The sequence below is a fragment of the Quercus lobata genome, chromosome 12 (assembly GCF_001633185.2).
Source record: "Quercus lobata isolate SW786 chromosome 12, ValleyOak3.0 Primary Assembly, whole genome shotgun sequence".
NCBI classification, from domain to species: domain Eukaryota; kingdom Viridiplantae; phylum Streptophyta; class Magnoliopsida; order Fagales; family Fagaceae; genus Quercus; species Quercus lobata.
Window position 1 is genome coordinate 18,663,683 of NC_044915.1, and position 22,504 is coordinate 18,686,186.

Genomic DNA, 22,504 nt, shown 5'->3' on the forward strand with positions numbered 1-22,504 from the left:
ATCAAGGTGTTAAATAAAAATATATTAAAAATATATATATAATTATTAAAAAAATAAATATTTAATAAAAAATAATATTTAAATGAGATAGAAAATCAATTAAAAATTATATTTAAAAAATAGATAAATAAAAGATAAAAATTACTGTTTATTTTTCATTCAGTACAAAAAATTTAATAAATTTCCTAAAGAGGCTCTTAAAAGCCCACAATGTCACACCAACCCAGAGAAAAAAAGGGCAAGTAAAAAACACATGTATTCATATTTAACTATTGCAAGGCTCTACAGCACACATTATAAACATTAATTTAGGAAAGGACTACGGCACCAACAAAAAGATTAAAATAGACAAAGCAAAAGCTTATTCCCATTCCCTAATCCCCGACACATTTTCACATCCTTCTTAAGGAAAAAAGGAATATATATTCTTCTTAACAAATTAACTCTCTCACTTCAACTGCATTTCTAACTTTCTGAGTAATTTTAGTGTCCAATTCATCCTTAGATGCCCAAGCTAGCTAAGCTGCTGATGGTGCTGTTACATACTGAACCGCACCAGCCTCGGAAAGAGCAGCCAAGAATGGCTGCATTTTCACCTCTTCACCATCAGCCACCTCTACTGGCTTTTTGTAGTCTAATGATTCATCGTTGTATATATCCCACCACTTCTTCACAAGCATCTTTATGTCCTCTCTCTGCATGTTCTCTTCTTTCCCTGTATACCTCCATGGCTTTGATCCCTATAATAGTCTCACAAATCAAAAAGATTAGACTCTATACATACATATATATATATATATATATATATACATATATACACATATACACTAACCAAACCCAACAATAAAATTGATCATATATGAATAATATATGATATAGAAATACTCACCGCTGCACAGTAATGAACCACTTTAATTTTGTCAAATTCCACGTTTTCGGGATGACGCCACAACATAGCAAGGACAAGATTGTAAATTAAAGGGAGAGGCTTGTAAATATTCCTAAAGTACATGTTCAAGAAGTCCTGCAAAAGCAAATTTAGTATAAATAAATCACAAATTTTAGCACAATCCCAAAATTACTAAGAAACCCATGAGCAATTAACCATATATCAATTTCGCAATACGTACCTGCTCAGCAAATGTGGTAGGAGTGGTAATTTTGACGGTCTTTAAGAGGTCATTATAGGTGTAGAAACTGGGCTCAAACACGAACATTCCAGCGTTGAAGTAAAGAGAAGGTGGCTGGCCCATCTCAGCGGGCCACTTGACCCTGTCAGGGCACTGCTGGCAGTACCCAACCTTGTATTGTGGGGTGTGACTCCATGTTTTCTCACAGAAGCAATCCATCACAGCATAAAAATGCCCATCAGGTAGATCAAAGAGGTGGTCAATATTGTCAAACACCTGAATGTCTCCGTCCAAGTAAATCATTTTACTATACTCCACAAACTGCATCCATAAGCAACATTAATATTAATTTCGAGGAAAAAAAAAATGATGCAAACAAAGTCCACACGAGTCTCCCATCCCAGATCGGCACGTGTTAGCACCGAGGAGAACCACAATTACAAAAAGAGTGAATGTTCTGTCCGGATGGGGCGTAAAAACAACGTAAAGTAGTGATATTATTAGGTACGTACCTCCCAAATACGGAGCTTAGAGTAGTTGATGACATAGTAGGCCATGGCGAACTGGGTCTGATTCTCAGGCGGGTAAACGGGTTCAATCTCACGGACTATGCATCCCTGGGACTCCAAAATCCGACGGTGCTCTTGAGGCACGTCGGGCAACACTGCAACGACTAATGGGTACGCCGTTTTGACCTTTCTCAACCCTTTGGCCAATCCAACAACGCCCTTCACATAGTCTCCATTACCAGCTAGGAAAGTCACATATGCTCTGTTCAACATGGTCTGTACGGGCTTGCTAAAGCTAGCTGGTTTCACAGCAGCAGGAACTAGCTCAGGAGCCATTTCAAAACCCAAAAATAAAAGCTCAAACGCGAGGTTGTGATAAGCTTTAGAATGAAGGTTGTGTGCGTTTATGCTTGTGAGTGTGTGTGTGAGAGAGAGAGAGAGGGTTTGGTTGCTTTGTGTGTTCGGTGGGATATGGCTATAGACTTGTGGGAGTTTTTTGTGTGAGCGGTGAGAGAAGAGGGTGTAAGAGTATTTATAAATGGAAATGAGCTAGAAATTTCGACCAAATTCGTTGTACATATTTTATTTTTTTGGGTTGATATTTGGGCTGTGTGACTAACACGTGTCTTCAATGATGATCCAACGGTGGTTGGTGGGTCATATGAACGTTCTGGAAAGTGGGGGCCTACCGCCTACGTCAATAGTACAGTAGCTTTGGAAGAGACTAGAAATGTCTTTAATTTTAGTATATGGTTTGTGAGTCTGACTCGGTGCATCTCACGTACGAGACTTTTTTTTCCCTAAAGTAAAAGGAAGAGAACGTGCGAGAGGGGTTTTCTTTTTTTTTTTTTTAAGAGATAAATCATACAAAATTTATCATTGAAGAAAAACTGTATTATATATAACTAGAGCAGCATCAACACGTACAGAATATGCTAATCAATTAGATAAAAATAACCTTTTCAAAAAAAAAAAAAAGATAAAAATAAAACAGATGCTTTTAATTACGGCAAAAACTACATTTTCGTTTTTATATTTTCACGCTATTCCCACTTTGGTATTTATCTTTTATTTTCATAGCTTTTAGTCCCTATTTAGAAAAACGCCCATTTATTTTAATTCTTTCCGTCAATGTCCTAACAACAAAGTCCTACATGACAGACGGAACTATTAAAATAATAAAAAAATTATTTTAGCATTAAAAAATGCCACATCAATATCTAAATTTTTAAAAAAAAATTATTAATTTTAACTAAATAAAAAAATTAAAAATAGAAATAAAAACCAAAAATCACATTAATTGAGAAATCCAGATCTAAGTGTGTCTTAAACAAAAACAATAAATATACAAATCCAAATCTAAGAATACAAAATTAAAATTCAAAAATCACAAACCCAGAAAATAAGAACAAAAAATTAATGATGGACACAAAGATCTCACAAGAGTCACAACAGTTGGGATTACAGTTAGCAATAGCAACAACAACGACAACAAACTGAGTTGGCATTTCATTCTAAACAATGCTAGCATTGCCTGCTGGTAGTTCTAAGAAACTCGAAGACCTAACAGAGCCATGAGAAATTAGTGTCGACACAGAAGAAAATAGAGCCTGAAATCACTCATACTGAGCTTCAAAGACTAAGGCCCGTTTGGTTAGCTAACTCAAAACAACAATTATCACATTTTAAACAACTTTTCACACATTTCAATACACTTTTTTATTCACATGTATATCAAAAACACTCAAATAACTTTACTCAAACTAACTAATCAAACAGGCCCTAGCTTTGAAACGAACAAGCTAACCTAAACGCATACACAACCCAAGAAATTTCAAAAACAGAAGAAAACAAAAGCAAAAGACCAACTTTTCTATAACAGCTAGATTTGTAGCTCCGGAAAACCAAGAAATGTTTAAGTGGAAACTACTAGATACCAAAAAAGAAGTAGCATTGGTCAATGACGACTCTAGAAATTTTTTCTAAGGGGGTCATTAAGAAGCTTAAATTAAATAAAAATTTAATTAAAAAAAAAACTTGAATATATTAAGTTATCGAAAACAAAAACACACAAATACATGAAATTTTACAATTTCTTTTTACGAGTTTTTATATTTTGAAATCGTCTCATGATAGTTTATTATCAGTTTTCATTATCTATTGTCAATATAAGAATAACCATTTTATTTTGTTAAGTTTGTATAATTTTTTGTTTTTATGCAAATTGTGGTTATATATTTGTCAATTTTTTTTATAAAAATATTTTAAACTAAATGAAAAAACTCAATTCCACTTACACTGTATAATTATTAACTCACACAACCACACTCATTCATCCATAAATAATACAATAAATTGTTATTTGATTGTGAGATAAGCTGATATATGATCAGAGTGTGCAAGATTTAAAATAAAGTGTGCAAAAATATTTTAAAAGTATTAAATTAGTAAAGCAATATTTTATATATATATATATATATATATATATATATATTTTTTTTCCCAAGTCAAGGGGTTCAAATGAACCCCCTGAAATGTATGTGTAGCCACCCCTGGCATTGGTAAATAAAGAAACCCCAAGACGCAAAGACAAAAAAAACTAGCTGAAATGATAGGATTTGCTGAGAAGGTAAAGTGTGGAAAGCAAAAACCTAGAAATTTCTTCAGAAAGTTAAGATTTTTGAGCTTCAGAAACACAAATCAGAGAGCTAAGAAAGAAATAATAAAGAGGGCCTTCGAGGTTTCGATCTAAGAACCCAAAAATGTAGAGCCCGACACTCAATGTTTAGTCAGAAAGTCCCAACAATGTCCCCCTTTGATTTCAACAGTAAAAGAAGAAGCCCCCACTACAAAGCCAGATCTAAGTATGTTTAATTTGACGTTGATCTGTAGTTTAATTTTCTGTTCTTATTTTCTGGGTTTGTGATTTTTGGATTTTAATCTTGTGTTCTTAGATCTGAGTTTGTATTTTTATTGTTCTTCTTCAAGACGCACTTAGATCTTAATTAATGTGATTTTTTGTTTTTATTTTTTTTTAAATTTTTTTATTTAGTTAAAATTATTAAATTAATTTTTTTTAAATTTAGATGCTAACGTGGCATTTTTTAATGTCAAAATAAAATTTTTTATTATTATTTTAATAATTTTGTCTGTCACGTAAGATTTTACTATTAAGGCACTGATGGAAATGACTAAAATAGATAGCATTTTTCTAAATAGGGACTAAAAGTAATGAAAATAAAAGATAGGGACCAAAGTGAGAAACACGTGAAAATGTAGGGGCGAAAATGTAATTTTCTTCTTTAATTAATTAAAAACGGATTCCTTTGAGGTCCAAAGACAATGAGTTGTTGCTGGACCTAAGCAAAGAAACTTTATTTACTTTCTTGTAATCTAGCAATAGAATTTGAGCCATATCCAATATTTGCTAAGGTGAAAATAATATTTATTCCCAGCGTTTCAAATTGCCCATACCAACATATTTTAGTTTCTTCAATACTACATAGTACATACCATGGAAGCTCTATTAAATAGGGGGAAACTGTTCAGTGTTTGAATCAGTAGGCCATTTTTGTATTTTACCTCTCACCCGAGCCCAAGCATTTCTTGCCAAATCGTAGTTTCATTCTCCTGGTGACATATCTCACATTTTGGGGCCGTCTAGTAGCAGTGTTTAATTATTGTTATTTAATTTTTAATGTGAAAGAAATACGTGTTTGGATATTATAAAAATAGGAGTCAAATAAGCCTCCTAGATTGCAGGCCCAAATCAAGTGAAGTGATAAAAAACCATGCCTAGGTGGTTTAAATTGAAAACAGATGGAATCTCTTCTATTTAATTGCGGGAACTTTTTGAGGACATTCCATAATTCTTCAATGAAGCTTGTTTACCTTAAAGCAAATCAATGTGCAGATGGATTTGCAAATTAGATTTGGGAAGCTCTCAAACTTTAGATTTTCTAATATTCATAACCCATTGATTGTGGTTGTTCATTTGTTGACTTTTAATAAGAATTTTAATGCTCCTTTCTTTTGTGGAAAATATTAAAATATTATCAACTTTTATAAAAGAAACTAAAATGACAATTTATGGAATGGAGGACTTGAGATCACATACATTTATAACAAGTTAACAACAATTATTGATAAATAAAAAATAAAAAAAAAATAAAAAGTTAACATCAATTAAGTTTCAAAATTTCAGAATTGTTTTATTTTTGCTAATTTCGGAATTGTTTATGGCTCTCTATTTAACTTATTAATTGAATGATTGATGTGTACATTAACAATTTTTTTTTTTTTTTTTTGGTGTACGTGTACATTAACAATTAACACCATAATAAATAAATTTTTAATTTGTGTTTAAATAATGACTTGTCAAATATTTTAATTTTTAGGGACTTAACAATTTATTGATAAAGATTTGACATGTAAGACGTGTACATGGAAGCTACTAGGAAAAGATACCAGTCATATACCTACCCACTTTCTAGACGACATGGACTTAAATTTAAAAAGGAACCTCATATTTAAGGAAATTTTATAAATAATTCGTGGTTCAGGCTTCAGTTTCATGACTGTCAGTATGCCATGTGATATTTGAGGGTACAGATGATGACACTTGTCAGATCCAAAGAGCCAATTCAAACTTGTGGTCTATTGTCTTTTTTTTTTTTTTTTGCTAAACATTTTGGTCTATTGCCTCGAACTTTCTTTGTGCTTGACTGACTATAATTCTACGAATCATTCATTAAGATTTGTACCCTTTTTCCTGTTTAAACTTTAAAGACAAATCATTTTATGGGTTGTATAAAATGTATCATTGTCTTGTTAATTAAATCATCCTATATTTGGGCAAAATTCCAAATTGACATAGAGCTTAAAGAAAAATGGAATGCATGACATAAGCATAAGCTCTTTGAAGTTTTGATTCTTATCCAAAAGAAAGTAAAAATGGGAGAGAAAAAAAATGCATACACAAACAAATAAAATAAAATAAAATAAACTCTACAATCCTATCACAATTCACAACTCACAAGTCTTTTGGATGATTTATATATGTTTGAAAACTCTTCCAGACAAGTGTTTCAATTAACCATTTTTATCTCCTCAATTCATGTCCTTAATGAACTTTACTCTATTAATTCTCCAAATTAAAACTCAATTATGAGAAGTTTAAATTTAGTACTAACGGTATTGAATTTTTTGAGAAAAAGTATAGAAAGAAAGGCAAGAGTAGCATTACTGTTAAATTTCTTTTGATTTGTGAACACAGGTTGCTCTACATGCCAAAAAATAATAAAGATAAATTTTGATCTCAATCAAAATCCTGAAGAACTTAAACTGTCTAGGTGCTTTTTCACAATTCCTCATTACTGTAAATACGTGGAGATTTCTATACTATGTTCGTGCCACTCAGTATTTTTCTTCAAGGCAAGGAAAAAAATATTAAAGAACGTATGGTTAAGAATCTTACATAAGCAAGCAACTTTTTGCTTAAAAATACAAATATCATACTTAATTTTTTTTTGGCGAGTTTCAATTTTGATAATTAACCATTTTGTTTGATAGTATGTTTGTGTGTTAATTTAATACATGTGTTATGCATATCAAAACTCTTATTATTCAACTATTATCTTCTAATTAATATTCATAACAAAAATATTCACTATTCAAATTTTCCCACTTTTAAATATTGTTTAAAAAAAAAAAAGAAGGCCTATATATCACATGAGTGCTACTTTTGTCAATTGGTAGATCCATATAATTAGTAGTAAGTAAAAAGTATTTATCACTCGCAATTATACAAGTTAATAAACTGTAAAATTAAGGGTGTTCCTAAAATTATTCGATGTAATTAACTCCATCGAAATTTAATAGAGGATTTTGACATGGGGTTTTATTTGTCAAAATAATAATATCCAATGATAGATTGCTTAAATTGAAAATGCAAGAATCTTTCAAATTTTATATTATTTCTTTTTTAAATGCAAGGATTAGACTAATACTACAAATCTAAGAATGCAATTTGTTAAAAATAAATAAATTTTTTTTTTTTTTTTTAAAGGGGGAAAGAGACGGGAAGAGTAGTTATTACATAGGACAAATTAATCTCCCCATGCTTATGCCTCAAATCAGCAGTAACTTAAAAAAGGTATCGACAATGGACATCACCCTCAAATTTTGATCCTTGGAAGTAATCTCTAAATTGTGTAAGTATCCGACGGCGACAACTACCAGACTTGCCTTTAATTTTTTTGTCCAGGACAAGGTCGTAATATATGCATTATTGGCTTCTGACTCTAACACTATGATTCATTTTGGCTCCATATGGGACTTTATTTTATGGTTTATACACTTGGGCTAAATCTAATGCAACTTCAGAAACTTATTGCCAATATTTTATCCAAAAAAAAACCTTATTGCCAAAGTTTTATTTAGAAAACAAGCCGAAGAACTTATAGCTAAAGTTTCTTATCAATACAAATATCATTCCAAGTTAATTGCCTTTTTTTTTTCTTTTTTCTTTTTTTTTTTTAAGGGGGCCGGGATTTGTCTAGCTCCGCGTTAGTTGTACTTTAATTATAAACCAAAGTTTTTTTTTTAACTAATTTAATTTACCTTTAAATTTTTTTTTTTTTTATACCCAAACTTAAATCTTGCACACTTTGACGTAAATCAATCTAGCCCAAAACTAAGCAACACAAATCAATCCATCTAAAAACCAACCAACAACATAAATAGCAAATCTCTCTCTCATGAATCTCTTTTCTCTATTTGACTATCGGTATCTCCGACTTTAAGGGCCCGTTTGGTTAAAGAGGTGAAAAAGTAGGAGGATAGAAAATAGTGGAATGATGGAAAAGTGAGAGGATAGAAAATATTTTAATTTTCTCATTTTTGTTTGGTTGGAAGTGAAAAATTGGAAGGATAGAAAAAGTAAGTTTCTATAAATTTACTTATATATCCTTATAAAAATGATGCCCAATTAAAAAAAAAATGACAAACAACCAAGAAAAATACAATCACCCAAATTTATTAAAAAAAAAAATCACGTCTAAACCAAAACAAAGAAGAAAAACAAAACAAACATTCTCATGCCCAAGGCCAAAAAAAAAAAAAAAAAAAAAAAAAAAAAAGAAAAAGAAAGAGGCAACTACAACGTCCAGTGGAAAGCAAAAGAAAAAAAATGAGAACAAAAAGTTTTCACTTGTTATAATTGGAATTTAAAAAAGAAAAAAGAAAAAAAAAAGAAAAAAAAAAAAGAGTAACATAGCATTTGGGCATTTTTGTCATTTAGCTATCAGATTTTCCTCCACCAAGTTTTCTCTTCATTTTGGTAGACCTGTGAAGAAAACTTTTGGTGAGTCCAAGGAGAAAACACCCTCATTTTCCCCTTTCCCACTTCCAACCAAACACTCTTCAAAAAGTTTTCCCTTCTTAGGCTGTGTTTGGTTCATGTAAAATATTTTCCGGAAATGCTATTTTCGGAAAAGGAAAATGTATTCAGGCTGTTTGGCTGCCTCGAAATTCGTTTTACAGAAAATCAATTCCGGTGTTTGGTTTGTTCAAACATTTTACGGAAAATGCTTTCTGTTTTACGGAAAATCAATTCCCATGTTTGGTTCGGTCAAACATTTTACGAAAAATGGAATTCTTTTTTTACGGAAAATCAATTCCCATGTTTGGTTTGTGGATCATTTTATGGAAAATATGAAATGCCTTACAAATTCAAGCACTTGTATTACCTAGACAAACCTGTAATAGTACAAAACTAATCATTCACTTCAACATCAAAAATAATCATCCAAATTCAAGCACTTGCATTGCCTAGACATATCTGTAACAATACAAAAATAATCATCCACTTCAACATAAAAAATAATCATTTGAATATACCCATAATAGTTATATAAAAACAGCCACATCAATCGTTCACCATTGGTATTACACCTCCATGGTGTACAAAAATAATACCTACTCGTGGTATATGAACAGTACAAATACATAATTTGGGCAATTATATCGTCCCAATAATACAAAAGACTACATATATAATACAATGGTAGGTCAATACTAGTACTACAACAAAAGTTAATTCCTAAAGCTACCGTCACAATTAACATGAAACAGACAAGTCAAAGTTGTGAGAACAAAAAACCATCCAACCACATCTTTCTCAGCCTAACATTCTTGACTAGAAATCCCCGTGCTACCTTCTCATTTTCACAAAGATGGTCAAACGCAGTTGCGAGCATGTTTTCGCTATACCCATCCGCCATCATAGCCATGACCTCATTGTAAAGAACTGTGTAATCCACTGGGTCCCGGTTGATTTCTTTCAGAGCCACAACTATTTCCTTCAACTGATCAGACAAATCAGTTAGCACATTATCATCAGCATTAGAAGGTGCACGCCCTCTTTTGCGGGACTTGGAAATTCCCGACCCAGTGGTGGATGACTCGACTGCATTCTTCCCTTTCTCGATCACACCTTCCTCCATATTGTTTGTAACAAACTCAGCACTATCCCTATTGTCTGGCTCATTCTCAATATCCACATAGGACTTAGAAAAGCCACCCATGGCTGTCTCCTTCTCCACAACAATAGCTAATTCATCATACATCTCAATTTTTTTTGTTTAGATACTCTGCATGCTTTCGATGCGCCTGTAAGGGAGAAAGGAATGTATAATAACAATGCAATAATCACTTCACTCATAAATTCAATATAGATGCCATTAAATGATTTAGGTCAATGATAAACAGAAAAATTTGTTAGGGAACAGGAGACATAACTCATGATTTTGACGATAAGTACAACAGAAAATATAATGTACAAATCTAAGACCAGATTTTACAATAGATCCGCGCATGAAAGTTATATTTGAAAAACTTTATAAAAGCAATGGAATCCTAAAAAGAATGACACTATAAATTTCATATAAAGAGGGTACTTGAGCAACCTTGTCTTGTTCTCAATTCATAGATTATAAAAGGCAAAAACATATATTATCATTTATATTAAGAAAATATAGTTGGAAGCCATACCATGACTTCTTCTTGGTATGTCTTCGCGTCGCATGTTATTGTTTTTAGGTTATCATCCTAGCCAAAGTCACTCTTCTTTCTAATAGTCTGAATAATGAACCACATGGTCCTTAGAGTCCGCATCCGATTTTCAACATAAGAGGGGTGCCACTCAACCCCAAATTGGGCAGTTATCTCATTTGCTATTGTAGCAAAGGAGCCTGCCTTGAAAGTGCTAAACGGCTTGTTGCTCTTTGCAGCCTCCTACGCAAGTAGCCTAAGCATCGTTGAGTGCATGAGTGGCAGCCACCTGAACTGCTTGCTGTTGCTCACCTTCTTTTTGCCCTTTGACATTACTACATATGAAAATTGTATAGTGAGTGTAGCATTTAAAAATGAGAGTAGCATTTAGTAATTACGCTCGAAATATGAACAATAAATCAAACACACATTCAACCACGCTTATAGATGTGCACAACAGAATGAAACATGCTAATACTGGAAAGAACAATGTAATACCATCAAATAACAATGTAATGTTGAAAATACTTTTTCATTACACCACCAAAAATCTATAGTAAATACATTGTCTTTACAAAAAAAAAAAAAAAAAACATATTACAATCATTGAAATCTAAATAAAGTACTACTCTTCACTCCTAGTATAATTAGACCACATAACTTGGCATATCTCATCTCTCTTAGCATTCCATAGTCCACTGTCTTCAATGGACTCCCGACGTGATTGTGTTTCTTATTGGAGGTCACTAGACTCTACTTGGTTCATTACATCTTCCATAATATGGTCATTTGGTTCAACCCCCATAATGTGATTATGAACCACACAACATGCTAACACTACTTTCACTTGGGTTTCAAAAGACCAAAATGGTTCTGCATCCAAGACTCGAAAACGTTTCTTCAACACTCCAAACCGTCGCTCAATGGTAGTTCTCAATGAAGAGTGTCGGAAGTCGAACAATTCTTGCTCATTCTCAGGAGGACAATCACTAAACTCTTTCAAGTGATATCGCACACTCCGATAAGGTGACAATATTCAATTTTTATTACCATACCCAGCACTACCAAGATAATATTTACCTACATATATTCAAAAATTAAACCAATCACTACTATGCTTAGGAAAACGCACAATATTTATTAAACTAATAAACCTAAAAGGTGAAGTAATTGTATAATACCTTCAGGAATTGAAAATCTCCCTAGCTTAGCAAATGCATCATTTAACATACGTGAATCATGTGCATTGCCTTCTCATCCAGCCAATACATAAGTGAACTTTAAGTCAAAACTAATGGCAGTTAACACATTTTGCGTGGTTCCATCTTTACGACCACGAAATCTTCCTTGTATTTCAGGTGGCATAGATGCACGAACATGTGTACCATCTATTACTCCAACACAATCCTAATTTTCGACAAACATAATGGTTTAAAATCACACAAATCTTCACAATTTACAAAAATACACAAGTCGCAATATTTACCTTAAAATATGGGTAGAACCTTCTGCTATTCCTTATCTCTAGGGGTGTATCTTCGCTACGTAGTCTTATTAGAGCTCTATATAATTTCAGAACCCCCCTAAGGACGATATTGAAGTATCTATGAACAGTCTCAGTTGATCTATAGATTTGACTACCCATTACACGAAACCTCACATTATGACCAATAATGTGTAAGAAAATGAGCACTTGCTCCATAACAGACATGTGAATAATCGGGCGTACGTGCTCCCCCTCAGTGAGGATGTGACATAAGTGGTGGAAAGCTATAGGTTTCATCCTAATTTGATTCACACAATATCTCTCACTTCCATGCAGAATACTATTTATGTATTCCTCTCTCTCGGCTGCATGATTAACATAAGGCGCTCTAGGCAGTTATCTACGTCTACGCCACAATTTCCTTAACAATGCAACCCCCCACAAGGAGGACAGATGCAACTGAGGCAAGAATTGCGACTTTGGTTTTTTTCTTCATCTAAAAAATCACAAACACTGTGGTTTAAGAGGTATGTAAACAAGCATGCTATTGATTACACAGTAAATAAAAACAGCCACAAACAGAAAACATCCAAACCACATTGATAACGAGTACCAAAATTTTTATGCACATATATTTTTGTATAATTATAACATCAACAACGTACACAATATAATACCATCACAATCAATATTTACACCTATGAACAAATTACATTGCATTCTATTTCTGTATAATTGTAACACCAACAAAAGTTACAACATAATACCATCACAATCAATATTTACACCATCACAATCAATATTTACACCAACAAATCACAACATTCTATTTCTGTATAATTGTAACACCAACAAAATTAAATTCTTAAATCAATATTTAAATAAAAAATGGATAATTTATTTGTTTATCTCTTAAATAAAAAATGGATAATTAAAAAAAGTAAATAAATAAATAAATAATTATATAAATAGATAAATAATTATATAAATAAATAAATAATTATATGAAGTAAATAATTATATAAATAAATAAATAAACAAATAAATATATTAGACTTAATCTTTACTGCTCATACCATCAAACTTGAACAATAATATTTTCTACTCATATCATCAAACTTGAACAATCCAAACTCAAACCCAACAACCAACATCAAATTTCACAACTCACAGAACAACAATAGCCACATCAAATTTGTACCCAATAACCAACTCTCACCACAACAACTATTTTTACATTAAATTTGTACCCAAACCCATGGTACCCACATCAAATTTTTGCAACCCACTCAACATTAGCTACACCCAATACTCATTATCAACCAAATAAAAATGGGGAAATTTCAGTCATAGCCCAAAAAAAGTATATATAATAATAATAATAATAATAATAATAATAAAGAAGCTAAATAAGGGGAAAATAAAAAGGGACAAAAAGAGGAATAAATGGCACTGGTGGCTTTAGCGGTGGTGGAAGGCCAATGGGTCTCAGCCATGGCTTAGCCCAGTACTAAGAGAGCAAGATGATAGAGGCATAGAGACAAGACTTCTATGGAGTTTGGTTTCAAAAAGAGATGAGGGAGGGATGGAGGTTGGGTTGTTTATGGGTTTGAGGGTGGGTCGGCTTTTGTTTTCTCTGTATTTTTGGTGTGTGGATTGGAGCTGTGTGTATCAGACTGATAAATGAACTGAGAGAGTGGATCGAACTGAGTGCATGAGTTGATGAGAGGGTGGATCGAACTGAGAAATGAAGTGATGAGAGGGTGGATCGGACTGAGAAATGAGGGTGGATTGGATTGAGAAATTTTGGGGATCAGACTGAGAAATGAGCTATGTGGATCGGACTAAGAAATGGAAAAGGGAAACTCACTGTGCGTGGAGAGGATCGGCTGTGCGAGGGAGAGGATCTTAGGCGCTTGGCATGAGGGAGATGGTGGAGGTCGGTGTGACTAAGCTTGGATAGCACTTGCTGCTTCGAGTGTGTGTGAGAGAGCTCAGACGGAAATTGTTTGAAGTGAAAATGAGAACGGAAATTGTTTTACGCCTTGGGTCCCTTATTTTACGGTCAACACTGAAAATATTTTCAGTTTGACCCAATTTTCTGGACCAACGAAACAGCCTATTTTACGGAAAAGCATTTCTGAAATTAGTTTGAAGCCAAAACAAACACAGCCTTATTTTCTATCTTCTTCTTCTTTTTTTTTTTCTTTTTTTTTCATCCTCCCTAAAATCCACTCTACCAAACACACCCTAAGAGTGAGTGTTTGTGAGTTGTAAGTATATCTCTTTTTATTATAAATTTATATATTATTTTTGTGAGTATGTGTTTGATACTGATTGCATGTGCTATTTATTTATTTATTTTTGTTATAATATTATTTGTGTGAATATGTGCATGTATAGTATAAATATAATATAATTTTATATAATTTAATAATTAGAAAATATAAAGGGTTTGTTACGCGCGTGTGTGTGTGTGTGTGTTGTTATCATGTTATAATAACATTTTGTTATAAAGTTAGTGATTCAAAAAAATTGTAAAGTTAATGAATCTTCAAGCATTTGATTGGTTAAGTAAACACATAGTGTATTATTTATATTTGTATGGGTGGGTGTGGCTTTTTGGGTCCATAATTAATACAATGCACGTGAGTTAAGTTTTTTTCATTCAGTTTAAAATATTTTTATAAAAACAATAACAAACAGATAATTATAATTGCATAAAAATAAAAATATTATACAAACTTAATAAAATAAAATGGTTACACATATCCACGTTGACAATAGATAATGACAACTCATAATGAATTATCATATAAGAATTTCAAAATATGAAAACTTGTAGAAGGAAATGGTAAAATATTATGTATTTGTGTGTAACTTTTTTTTTTTATCGATAGTTCGATATATTAATTTTTGTTTAATTTAAATTTTTTAATGACCCTAAAAAAAAAAAAAAAAAATCCTGTACCCGTGTCACCGGAGTTGTCAAAAACTACTTGGTCATCCTTGCTTGGTAGTGATAGTAGATACATTATGCCATCGTGCTTGTGTTCATGTGGGGTAGTTATGGATTGTGCTAGACCTCGGCCTATATGGTTAACTATGGGCTGAGTTTTATTGGACCGGCCAATGTTTGGGCCATAGATGCGGTGAACATTTATAGAACTAAATGGGTCTATTTTTGTAGCGTGTCTCTACTACCTACAGTCCATTCAAACTTGAAACAGGCTCGGGCTCTACACCTATATCATTGCTTCACTTAAACTAATCTCTCAGCCCAATCTATTGTCCAGCCCCATAAATGAGCTGTTTGTTTTTCTAATTAAACAACCCCTAAAAAACCTAAATTCATTAATTATCAAATGTGAAGATTTTTTTTTTCAAGAATAATTCGGGTAATTATGCACGAGGAACATAGTTAAATTTAATTGTCCTTTAAAAAGATAACATCATTTGTATTGCATTAATAAATGCAACCATATGATTAAATTTAAATGAGAAACTTAAGTTACAACACCAAGATACCAAAGAAATTGTATTTACTTTAAATTGAGTGCCGTTGATATTGATATTGTGAAATACTAGTGTATTTTTTTCTTCTTACAATTATTAGTCAATAAAAATACAACAATAGTACGAATATAACAAATTTCATAACTTTTTTTTTTTTCATAATATATAAAATGGTAAATTGAGATTAATGCAATATCATTTTAAATGAGATTATTACTAACATTGGACACCAATAACCATTTGGCACCTCGATAATTGCAAGGAATTGTGAAATTTGTTGATAATTAGATCAATAAAAACGTGCCAAATCAACAATACAATTGGTGATGTAATTACCACAAATTTTTTTACAACTATCTTATATGACAAATTATAATTAGTTGACTTTCATTTTCACATGAATCAATGATTTATTCATCCACCACATGCAGTTTATACTACATCAGAGTTTTGGTAAAATTGTATCGATTGTGCTTCTGATATTAGGGGTTTGTTTGTTATCGTTATTTAAACAACAGTTTTCAGTATTTAGATAATATTATTTGTATTTTTACACACTTTTTAACCCACTTGTATTTTCAAAAAATACAAACAATGTTATTAGAAATCTCTTATCAAACAGGCTTGATTTTTTGGAAATATATATATTTTTAATTATAAAAAAAAAAAGAAAAAGAAAGAAAAAGCAAAGCAATAAAGCTGGGCAAAAGGCGCAGAAAATAGAAAGCAGAGAGAACAAAATTTACAAAAACGAAAACTGAGGAAGGAGAAAACTTGGCAATATTCAGTAATCACACAGATCGTTTTGCAAAATGGATTTCAGCCAGGTAATCCCAACCAGATCTCTCGTTCTTTTTTCTTTTAAAGCGAAATTCATCCTCATTCAGTCTCTCGCTACATTTACATTGCTCAATTCTTGAAAACTACTAGCTACATCTTAGATCTGTGAATTCTTATTTTATTGGACAAAAAGGCATGGTGGATCTATCTCTATCTCTATCTCTATCGGCGAAATTTTGTGTCTTAGGATCCCCTACTACTACTACTACTACTACTACATTTATTTTATTTTATTTTTGAAATCCATAGAGAGATTATTATTTAATGGAGTATGTAAGATGTAGTTTTAGAAATTTAGAAAATGTAGATTTAAATGGAGTGGAGAAGATCTTTTTCATGGATTTGATATTGTTTGTTTGTGGTTGTGCAGCCTGTGGAGAACTATGCCAACCCAAAGACATGCTTCTTTCACGTGCTTTTCAAGGTTAGCATTTTTATGTCTTCATCTTTTGTTCACAAACAATCAGCTTTTAACTTGCTATTGTAAATCTGGTGACAGGCTGCAGCTTTGGCTTTCTACATTCTCTCTACACTCTTCTTTGATAGCTTTGTTATAATCTTTGTGGTCACTGTAATTCTTGCCGCTCTTGATTTTTGGGTAGTCAAGAACGTCAGTGGCCGGATCTTAGTCGGGCTTAGATGGTGGAATGAAATAGATGAGAAGGGTGAGAGCCTGTGGAAATTTGAGAGCCTTGACCAACAGGTCTTGCCTTTGTTATGTCATTATATTTTATTATGGGATCATCATATTTTTCAAGCATTATGTGTTTACCTTTTTTTTTTTTTTTTTTTTTTGGTTCTTGTCCGCAGTCATTGTCTCGGATGAACAAAAAGGACTCATGGCTATTTTGGTGGACATTGTACATTAGTGTAAGTATATATAGGTTAAATTGTTGCATAAGACTGTCTTGCAGTACTTTTTAGTTGCTTGAATTTTCATGGAGATCATAAATTAGAAGGCAAGCTTGTGCAATAATGAATTCAATGAGCATGAAAGATATAGACTGCAAAATTGGCTTTTGGAACTATGTTTCACTTGTTGTATGTGGATTATGCTGTTAAAAGACTAGAGCAATTTGGACTTTTTTTCGAAAGTATAATTCATTCAAAAGCACAAAAGCAGGTAGTTTCATTTCTCTTGTATATGTGCTTTGGCAGTGTTGTTCACTTCCCATTCTTTTAATGCTTTAATTGTCTAAAAGAAAAATAATTTTAGGATGGATGGATATGTCTGAGAGGCTTATTTTTTATTTTTATACCTATCATATTTAAGGACAAAAATTACAGGACAAATCGCTAAAATAGTAGTAATCAAATGTAACTCATGCTGGGTCCTTAAGGAATAAAACATGTACGTGTTGCCCTGGTTGATACGAGGATGTTGAGGAAGATAAGTTACAAGACAAGCATGATATTTTACAATGATAGGACGGAAACTTGAATATTTTCCAATTGATGACAGCTCAAGACTTCAAGTTTGTTGGGAAAAGCTTGGTCATGTATAAGTAAGAGTGGAAGGCAACTGAATATCTGAACATAGGGGAGGCTTTACAGCTTAAGGACAGTGTAAGACTCAGTATGAGCATGGGGAGGGCCATGAAAAAACAAGGATTATTGCATTAACAAATGAAATAATGATGTTGGCCTAAGGTTGATATAAGTGGAGACATGAAATATCAATAAGGATCCCTTATTGGAGTTGCATGTTTAGCAGATGAGTGACTGCTGGGGGAAAATGAAAGAATTTGGAAGCTATCATATTATGTGGAATAAATAGCTGTTAAAAGATAGGAAGGTTAGCAAAAGGCTTGACTGATGATTTGTACTTCATTTCCTGGACTTAAAATATGGTATCATGAAGTCTGAACTACACTTTATTGCACTATGTCTTACTTCTGAGTAAAATGAATGCATGTCTAGAGTTAAAAATACTGATAAATTTCTATCAAATTTTGTTTACAGTTATATTTATGTCTTCGGCACCTTTTGCATTATAAAACAATGTAGATAAGTAATAATCAATATAAACAGAGTAAATTTAAAAATGTTTAGGGTACAAATCAATTAATCCTAATACACATGTAACATATATGTATATATATATATATATATATATATATATAGGTTAAGCACAAAAATACACTTTCAGTTAATTTCCTGTCACTCATCCTATTATCACTCATAAAACAATCAATATGTTTTTCTCATCATGCAGGCACTTGCTTGGATCATCCTAGGAATATTTTCAGTCATCAGGTTCGAACCTGATTACCTCCTCATTACAGGGGTTTGTTTGAGCCTTGGTATTGCAAACATTGTTGGATTCACTAAATGCCGCAAAGGTATAGAACCCTGACCTTTTAATTTACATTATAATTTAATGTAATGCTTTGACACCAACACCCATAATGCTTAACTAAACTAGCCAAAGTATGATTTTCTTGTTATGGAAAGATTTAGGTAATGATAGACACCATCTCCACCTAGAAAATGGATCACTCATAAGTGGTGCCTGCCTTAAGGCAGTTTGCCTATTTGTTGGATTGACCGTTTGAATATGAACAAATTCTTCCCACATGTTTTGGGTTTGGATAGGTAAGGAATCCTTTTAGAGATTAATCTTACTTCTCGGAAACTGTTTTTGGACTGCTGATTATTGCTAGACACCTCTCCACCTAGAAAATGCATCGCTCATAAGTGGTGCCTGCCTTAAGGCAGTTTTCCTATTGTTGGATTGACCATTTGAATACGAAAAATTCTTCCCACTTTTTTTCTAGTTTTCAAGTGGGTTTGGATAGGTAGGGAATCCTTTTAGAAGATTAATCTTACCTTTGGGAAACTGTTTTTGGACTGCTGAACTGGTCAACGATTTTGTTTTTGGTGCAATATATTGGTCTTGACATTCTGAATGTATTTGGAGGGTCATTGGAAAAAATTCAATGTGTGTGTCTATATATATATATATATATATATAATAAAAGTTGTGTTCTACGTGCTGTGGTTGTGCTAAGTGGATGTACTCTCCTTTTTTCTTTATATGTTTTTTTCATTTTTTCCTTGTCAAAAAAAAAAAAAAAAGTTTTTTTCACTTTTTCTCCTATTTTCATGTGACACACTATAAGTACATCAAAATTATATTTGTTTCACATGAAGCTCTACTACCAAAGTTTCAAGAAGTTTAAAAATACTTTTCTCATTAGAAATCTATTATCAAAAGTTTCTAGAAATTTAAAAAGAAATGCATTAGTTATTTCAAGTTTTTAAAATCATCTGCCTTAAAATTTTGTTTTAATAATTTTGTTTTTCTTTTTTTAATTAATCTATTCATGGTTGTCAGTATCGTACGATATCATATCGTGTGTAAAACGTTCTGTATCGTATCGACGTATCGTAAGTGCTTATGAATCGTATGATACAGTGTGCGTATCGTATGAATTGTATCGTATCGTAAAATTTTACGTATCGTACGATACATGGACAAATACTTTAAAATGAGATTTTTTGTTAAAATTTGTACATTTATTTGAATCTAACAAGTTGTTAGACTTGTTTTTAACAAAAAATTATTAGTTTACTTAGTTTATCCTACTAAAATAACATATTCATAAGTGTTTTTTTGTTCTCTCTCCTACAATTAGACTACATATATAGTACACACTTACCCTTCACTTTAATATTTACAAATTTATTTTATATACTATGAATAAAATATTAATTGACAATATAAATTTTTTATTTTTATCATTATTGTTATAAGTCTAAGAAACTAGAATGCCAAAATTTTTTTTATAAAAATATTATTAAAATAAAAAGAACAAGAAGAGATTGTAAATGTTAATGACAAATGACGATGAAGAAAATTTTAATGAAGAAATAAGTTTGCAAAATTATAAACATGATGATAGCATTGACTTAGATGGGGTTGATTAGGCAATATGATGAATATGATGAAAATAAATTATTATTTTTGGGTCATTTGTAATATATTATCACTTTTGAATTTAGGAAATTTGAATGTGTATGTTATGAACACATGCTAGTTTGATTTATTTAGTTAGCTAGTTAAATATTATTACATAAGTGATAAATAAATTAGTCATTAGTTGAATATATTCAAAATTTATAATGAATATACCCTTTATATATGTATATTTATAATTTTTTATAAATTTTATTAAGTGTTTGTGTATTTTACGATACACAATACGCTACGATACACGATACAGAAAAATTAAAAATCGATTCACGATACGATTCACGTTTTGACAACTATGAATCTATTCATTACATGAGCATGATGCTTGTGTTTAGTATAAAGTAAGCCAATGCCCTCTATCATAAATGACGCATCCTTACCTTCTAAGAGCAAGGTGAAAGGTTACACCATGATTCAGATCCACAGTGTACATCATACATGTGTATTATATATACATATTAGTATAAAGTAAGTTCAACCAATATACCCATGAAATTGGTCACTAAAAATAGTGTCTCTAGAGTAAATTTGTTACACCCTCCACCAACTTTTGTGGGACACATGTTTTGCCATGTCACAGAGCAATAACCTTTCCCTTAGATTCCTGTCATGCATGGTTCCAGATGTTAGTACCCTTCCAATGTATGACCTCAAATGCGTGACCTCGCATTTTTTTTTTTCCAATTGAAAGTTATGCAAACTTTGACTCTCAAGCACTAGATGGATGGAACTGCTTTCAATGACTAATCTATTTCTTTAATTCCCCCTGCAAAGTTTCAATGTCTAATCAACTGAATATTATCAAAAAGTTTTACCTCTATCTACCTTCTTCTCTCAAAAAAAGTTTTACCTATAAAAAAATGTCTAATCAACTTAATTTATCAAAGCACGGCAAATATGGGAAGATATATAATCAAACAGTGTCAGTGATGAAATGAGCCCCACAAAGAGTCAAAAAATTCAAATTAGGTGTTGTTCGTACTGCCTCAGACATTGTGGAAACAGGCATAAACAACGCAGAATGTCATCTAGTATAATCAGCGAGTTAAGGCTTATTTTTTTCAATCTAACTTGTAGCCTTGCACCCAAATTAGAATAGTTATAACCTGTTTTTATTTTTTTTTCCCCACAAAAAGTAGTTAGGAACTCACTATTTTGCCTCACAAAACATAATAAGATGCTTCTGGAAGACAAATTCTAATGTTCTCCAATGCTAAGGAAGGTTACCAGCATAACTCTTCATGTCTGGCTATATTCATATTGACCTGAAATCCCATTACTATGATAATACTTGGTCATCATTTCCAGTGATTCAGCTACCTTGATAGAAAAAGAATCATTACATGGAACAAATTCCTTTTCATCTCTCTTATCATATTAGTTTGTCTCATCAAACAAATTCCTTTCTGTATATGTATATTATTTTATGTAGTTATGAATTATGGGAAAATGTAGCTAACATTTTCAACTGCCACTTGTTGGCTTCACTATGCCTTATTTATTTCCTTATCTTGAAAAGTTCTGTCTATTTTCAGATGCCAAGAAGCAGATTCAAACATTTGCCTCCCAGACAATTGCAACTCGTTTCTCATCTACAATTCAGTCAGCATTTAGTGTGGTATAAGTTGTTTGAGAGGAAAAGAGCTTACCAAAACTATATTGGTCATACTGCTTAACCAAGATTTAAGAAGTGAATGAATTGATCCCGTATACTCCTTATCATGAACTGGGCTTCTTTGAATTTTCAATAGGCTTCTGCAGAAATATCTTCCCTCTCGCCCTTGTTTGTTTTATCAATTTTTTTGATGACCAACATTAGATAAATGTTGTTACCAGTTATTAGGATTTCTCAATGCATTTTCATTGTATATCCTTATGTTGGGAAGCTTGAATTTCTACAGCTCCTGACCCAAAAAAGAACAAATATGTAAAGCTAAAACTTCTTGTAACCCATTGAAATGTGATAATGTTAATACCCATTGATAAACTTAGTAAT

The 22,504-nt window shown here is 32.0% G+C and overlaps 2 protein-coding genes across 2 annotated transcripts; one reads left to right on the forward strand and one right to left on the reverse strand.

Annotated features, from left to right (window-relative positions):
• Positions 1 to 231: 231 nt before the first annotated feature.
• On the reverse strand, positions 232 to 2,163 carry LOC115969798 (galactinol synthase 1). The gene is made up of 4 exons (XM_031089410.1): positions 1,643 to 2,163; positions 1,131 to 1,451; positions 890 to 1,024; positions 232 to 740 (listed from the first exon to the last, which is right to left on the reverse strand). The coding sequence occupies exons 1-4, from the start codon at positions 1,973 to 1,975 to the stop codon at positions 519 to 521; spliced, it is 1,011 nt and encodes a 336-aa protein (XP_030945270.1). The 5' UTR covers positions 1,976 to 2,163; the 3' UTR covers positions 232 to 518.
• A 14,224-nt stretch (positions 2,164 to 16,387) lies between these two features.
• On the forward strand, positions 16,388 to 22,504 carry LOC115969818 (Golgi apparatus membrane protein-like protein ECHIDNA). The gene is made up of 6 exons (XM_031089436.1): positions 16,388 to 16,519; positions 16,903 to 16,956; positions 17,032 to 17,235; positions 17,343 to 17,402; positions 18,748 to 18,874; positions 22,044 to 22,504. The coding sequence occupies exons 1-6, from the start codon at positions 16,505 to 16,507 to the stop codon at positions 22,130 to 22,132; spliced, it is 549 nt and encodes a 182-aa protein (XP_030945296.1). The 5' UTR covers positions 16,388 to 16,504; the 3' UTR covers positions 22,133 to 22,504.

Coding starts and splice junctions, on each gene's coding strand:
- LOC115969798 (XM_031089410.1), bottom strand. CDS start 1,975: ATGGCTCCTGAGCTAGTTCCTGCTGCTGTGAAACCAGCTAGCTTTAGC. Junction 1,452..1,642: donor CTAAGCTCCGTATTTGGGAG/GTACGTACCTAA, acceptor TTATGGATGCAG/TTTGTGGAGTATAGTAAAAT. Junction 741..889: donor TGGTTCATTACTGTGCAGCG/GTGAGTATTTCT, acceptor AGACTATTATAG/GGATCAAAGCCATGGAGGTA.
- LOC115969818 (XM_031089436.1), top strand. Junction 17,403..18,747: donor GGTGGACATTGTACATTAGT/GTAAGTATATAT, acceptor CTCATCATGCAG/GCACTTGCTTGGATCATCCT. Junction 18,875..22,043: donor ATTCACTAAATGCCGCAAAG/GTATAGAACCCT, acceptor GTCTATTTTCAG/ATGCCAAGAAGCAGATTCAA.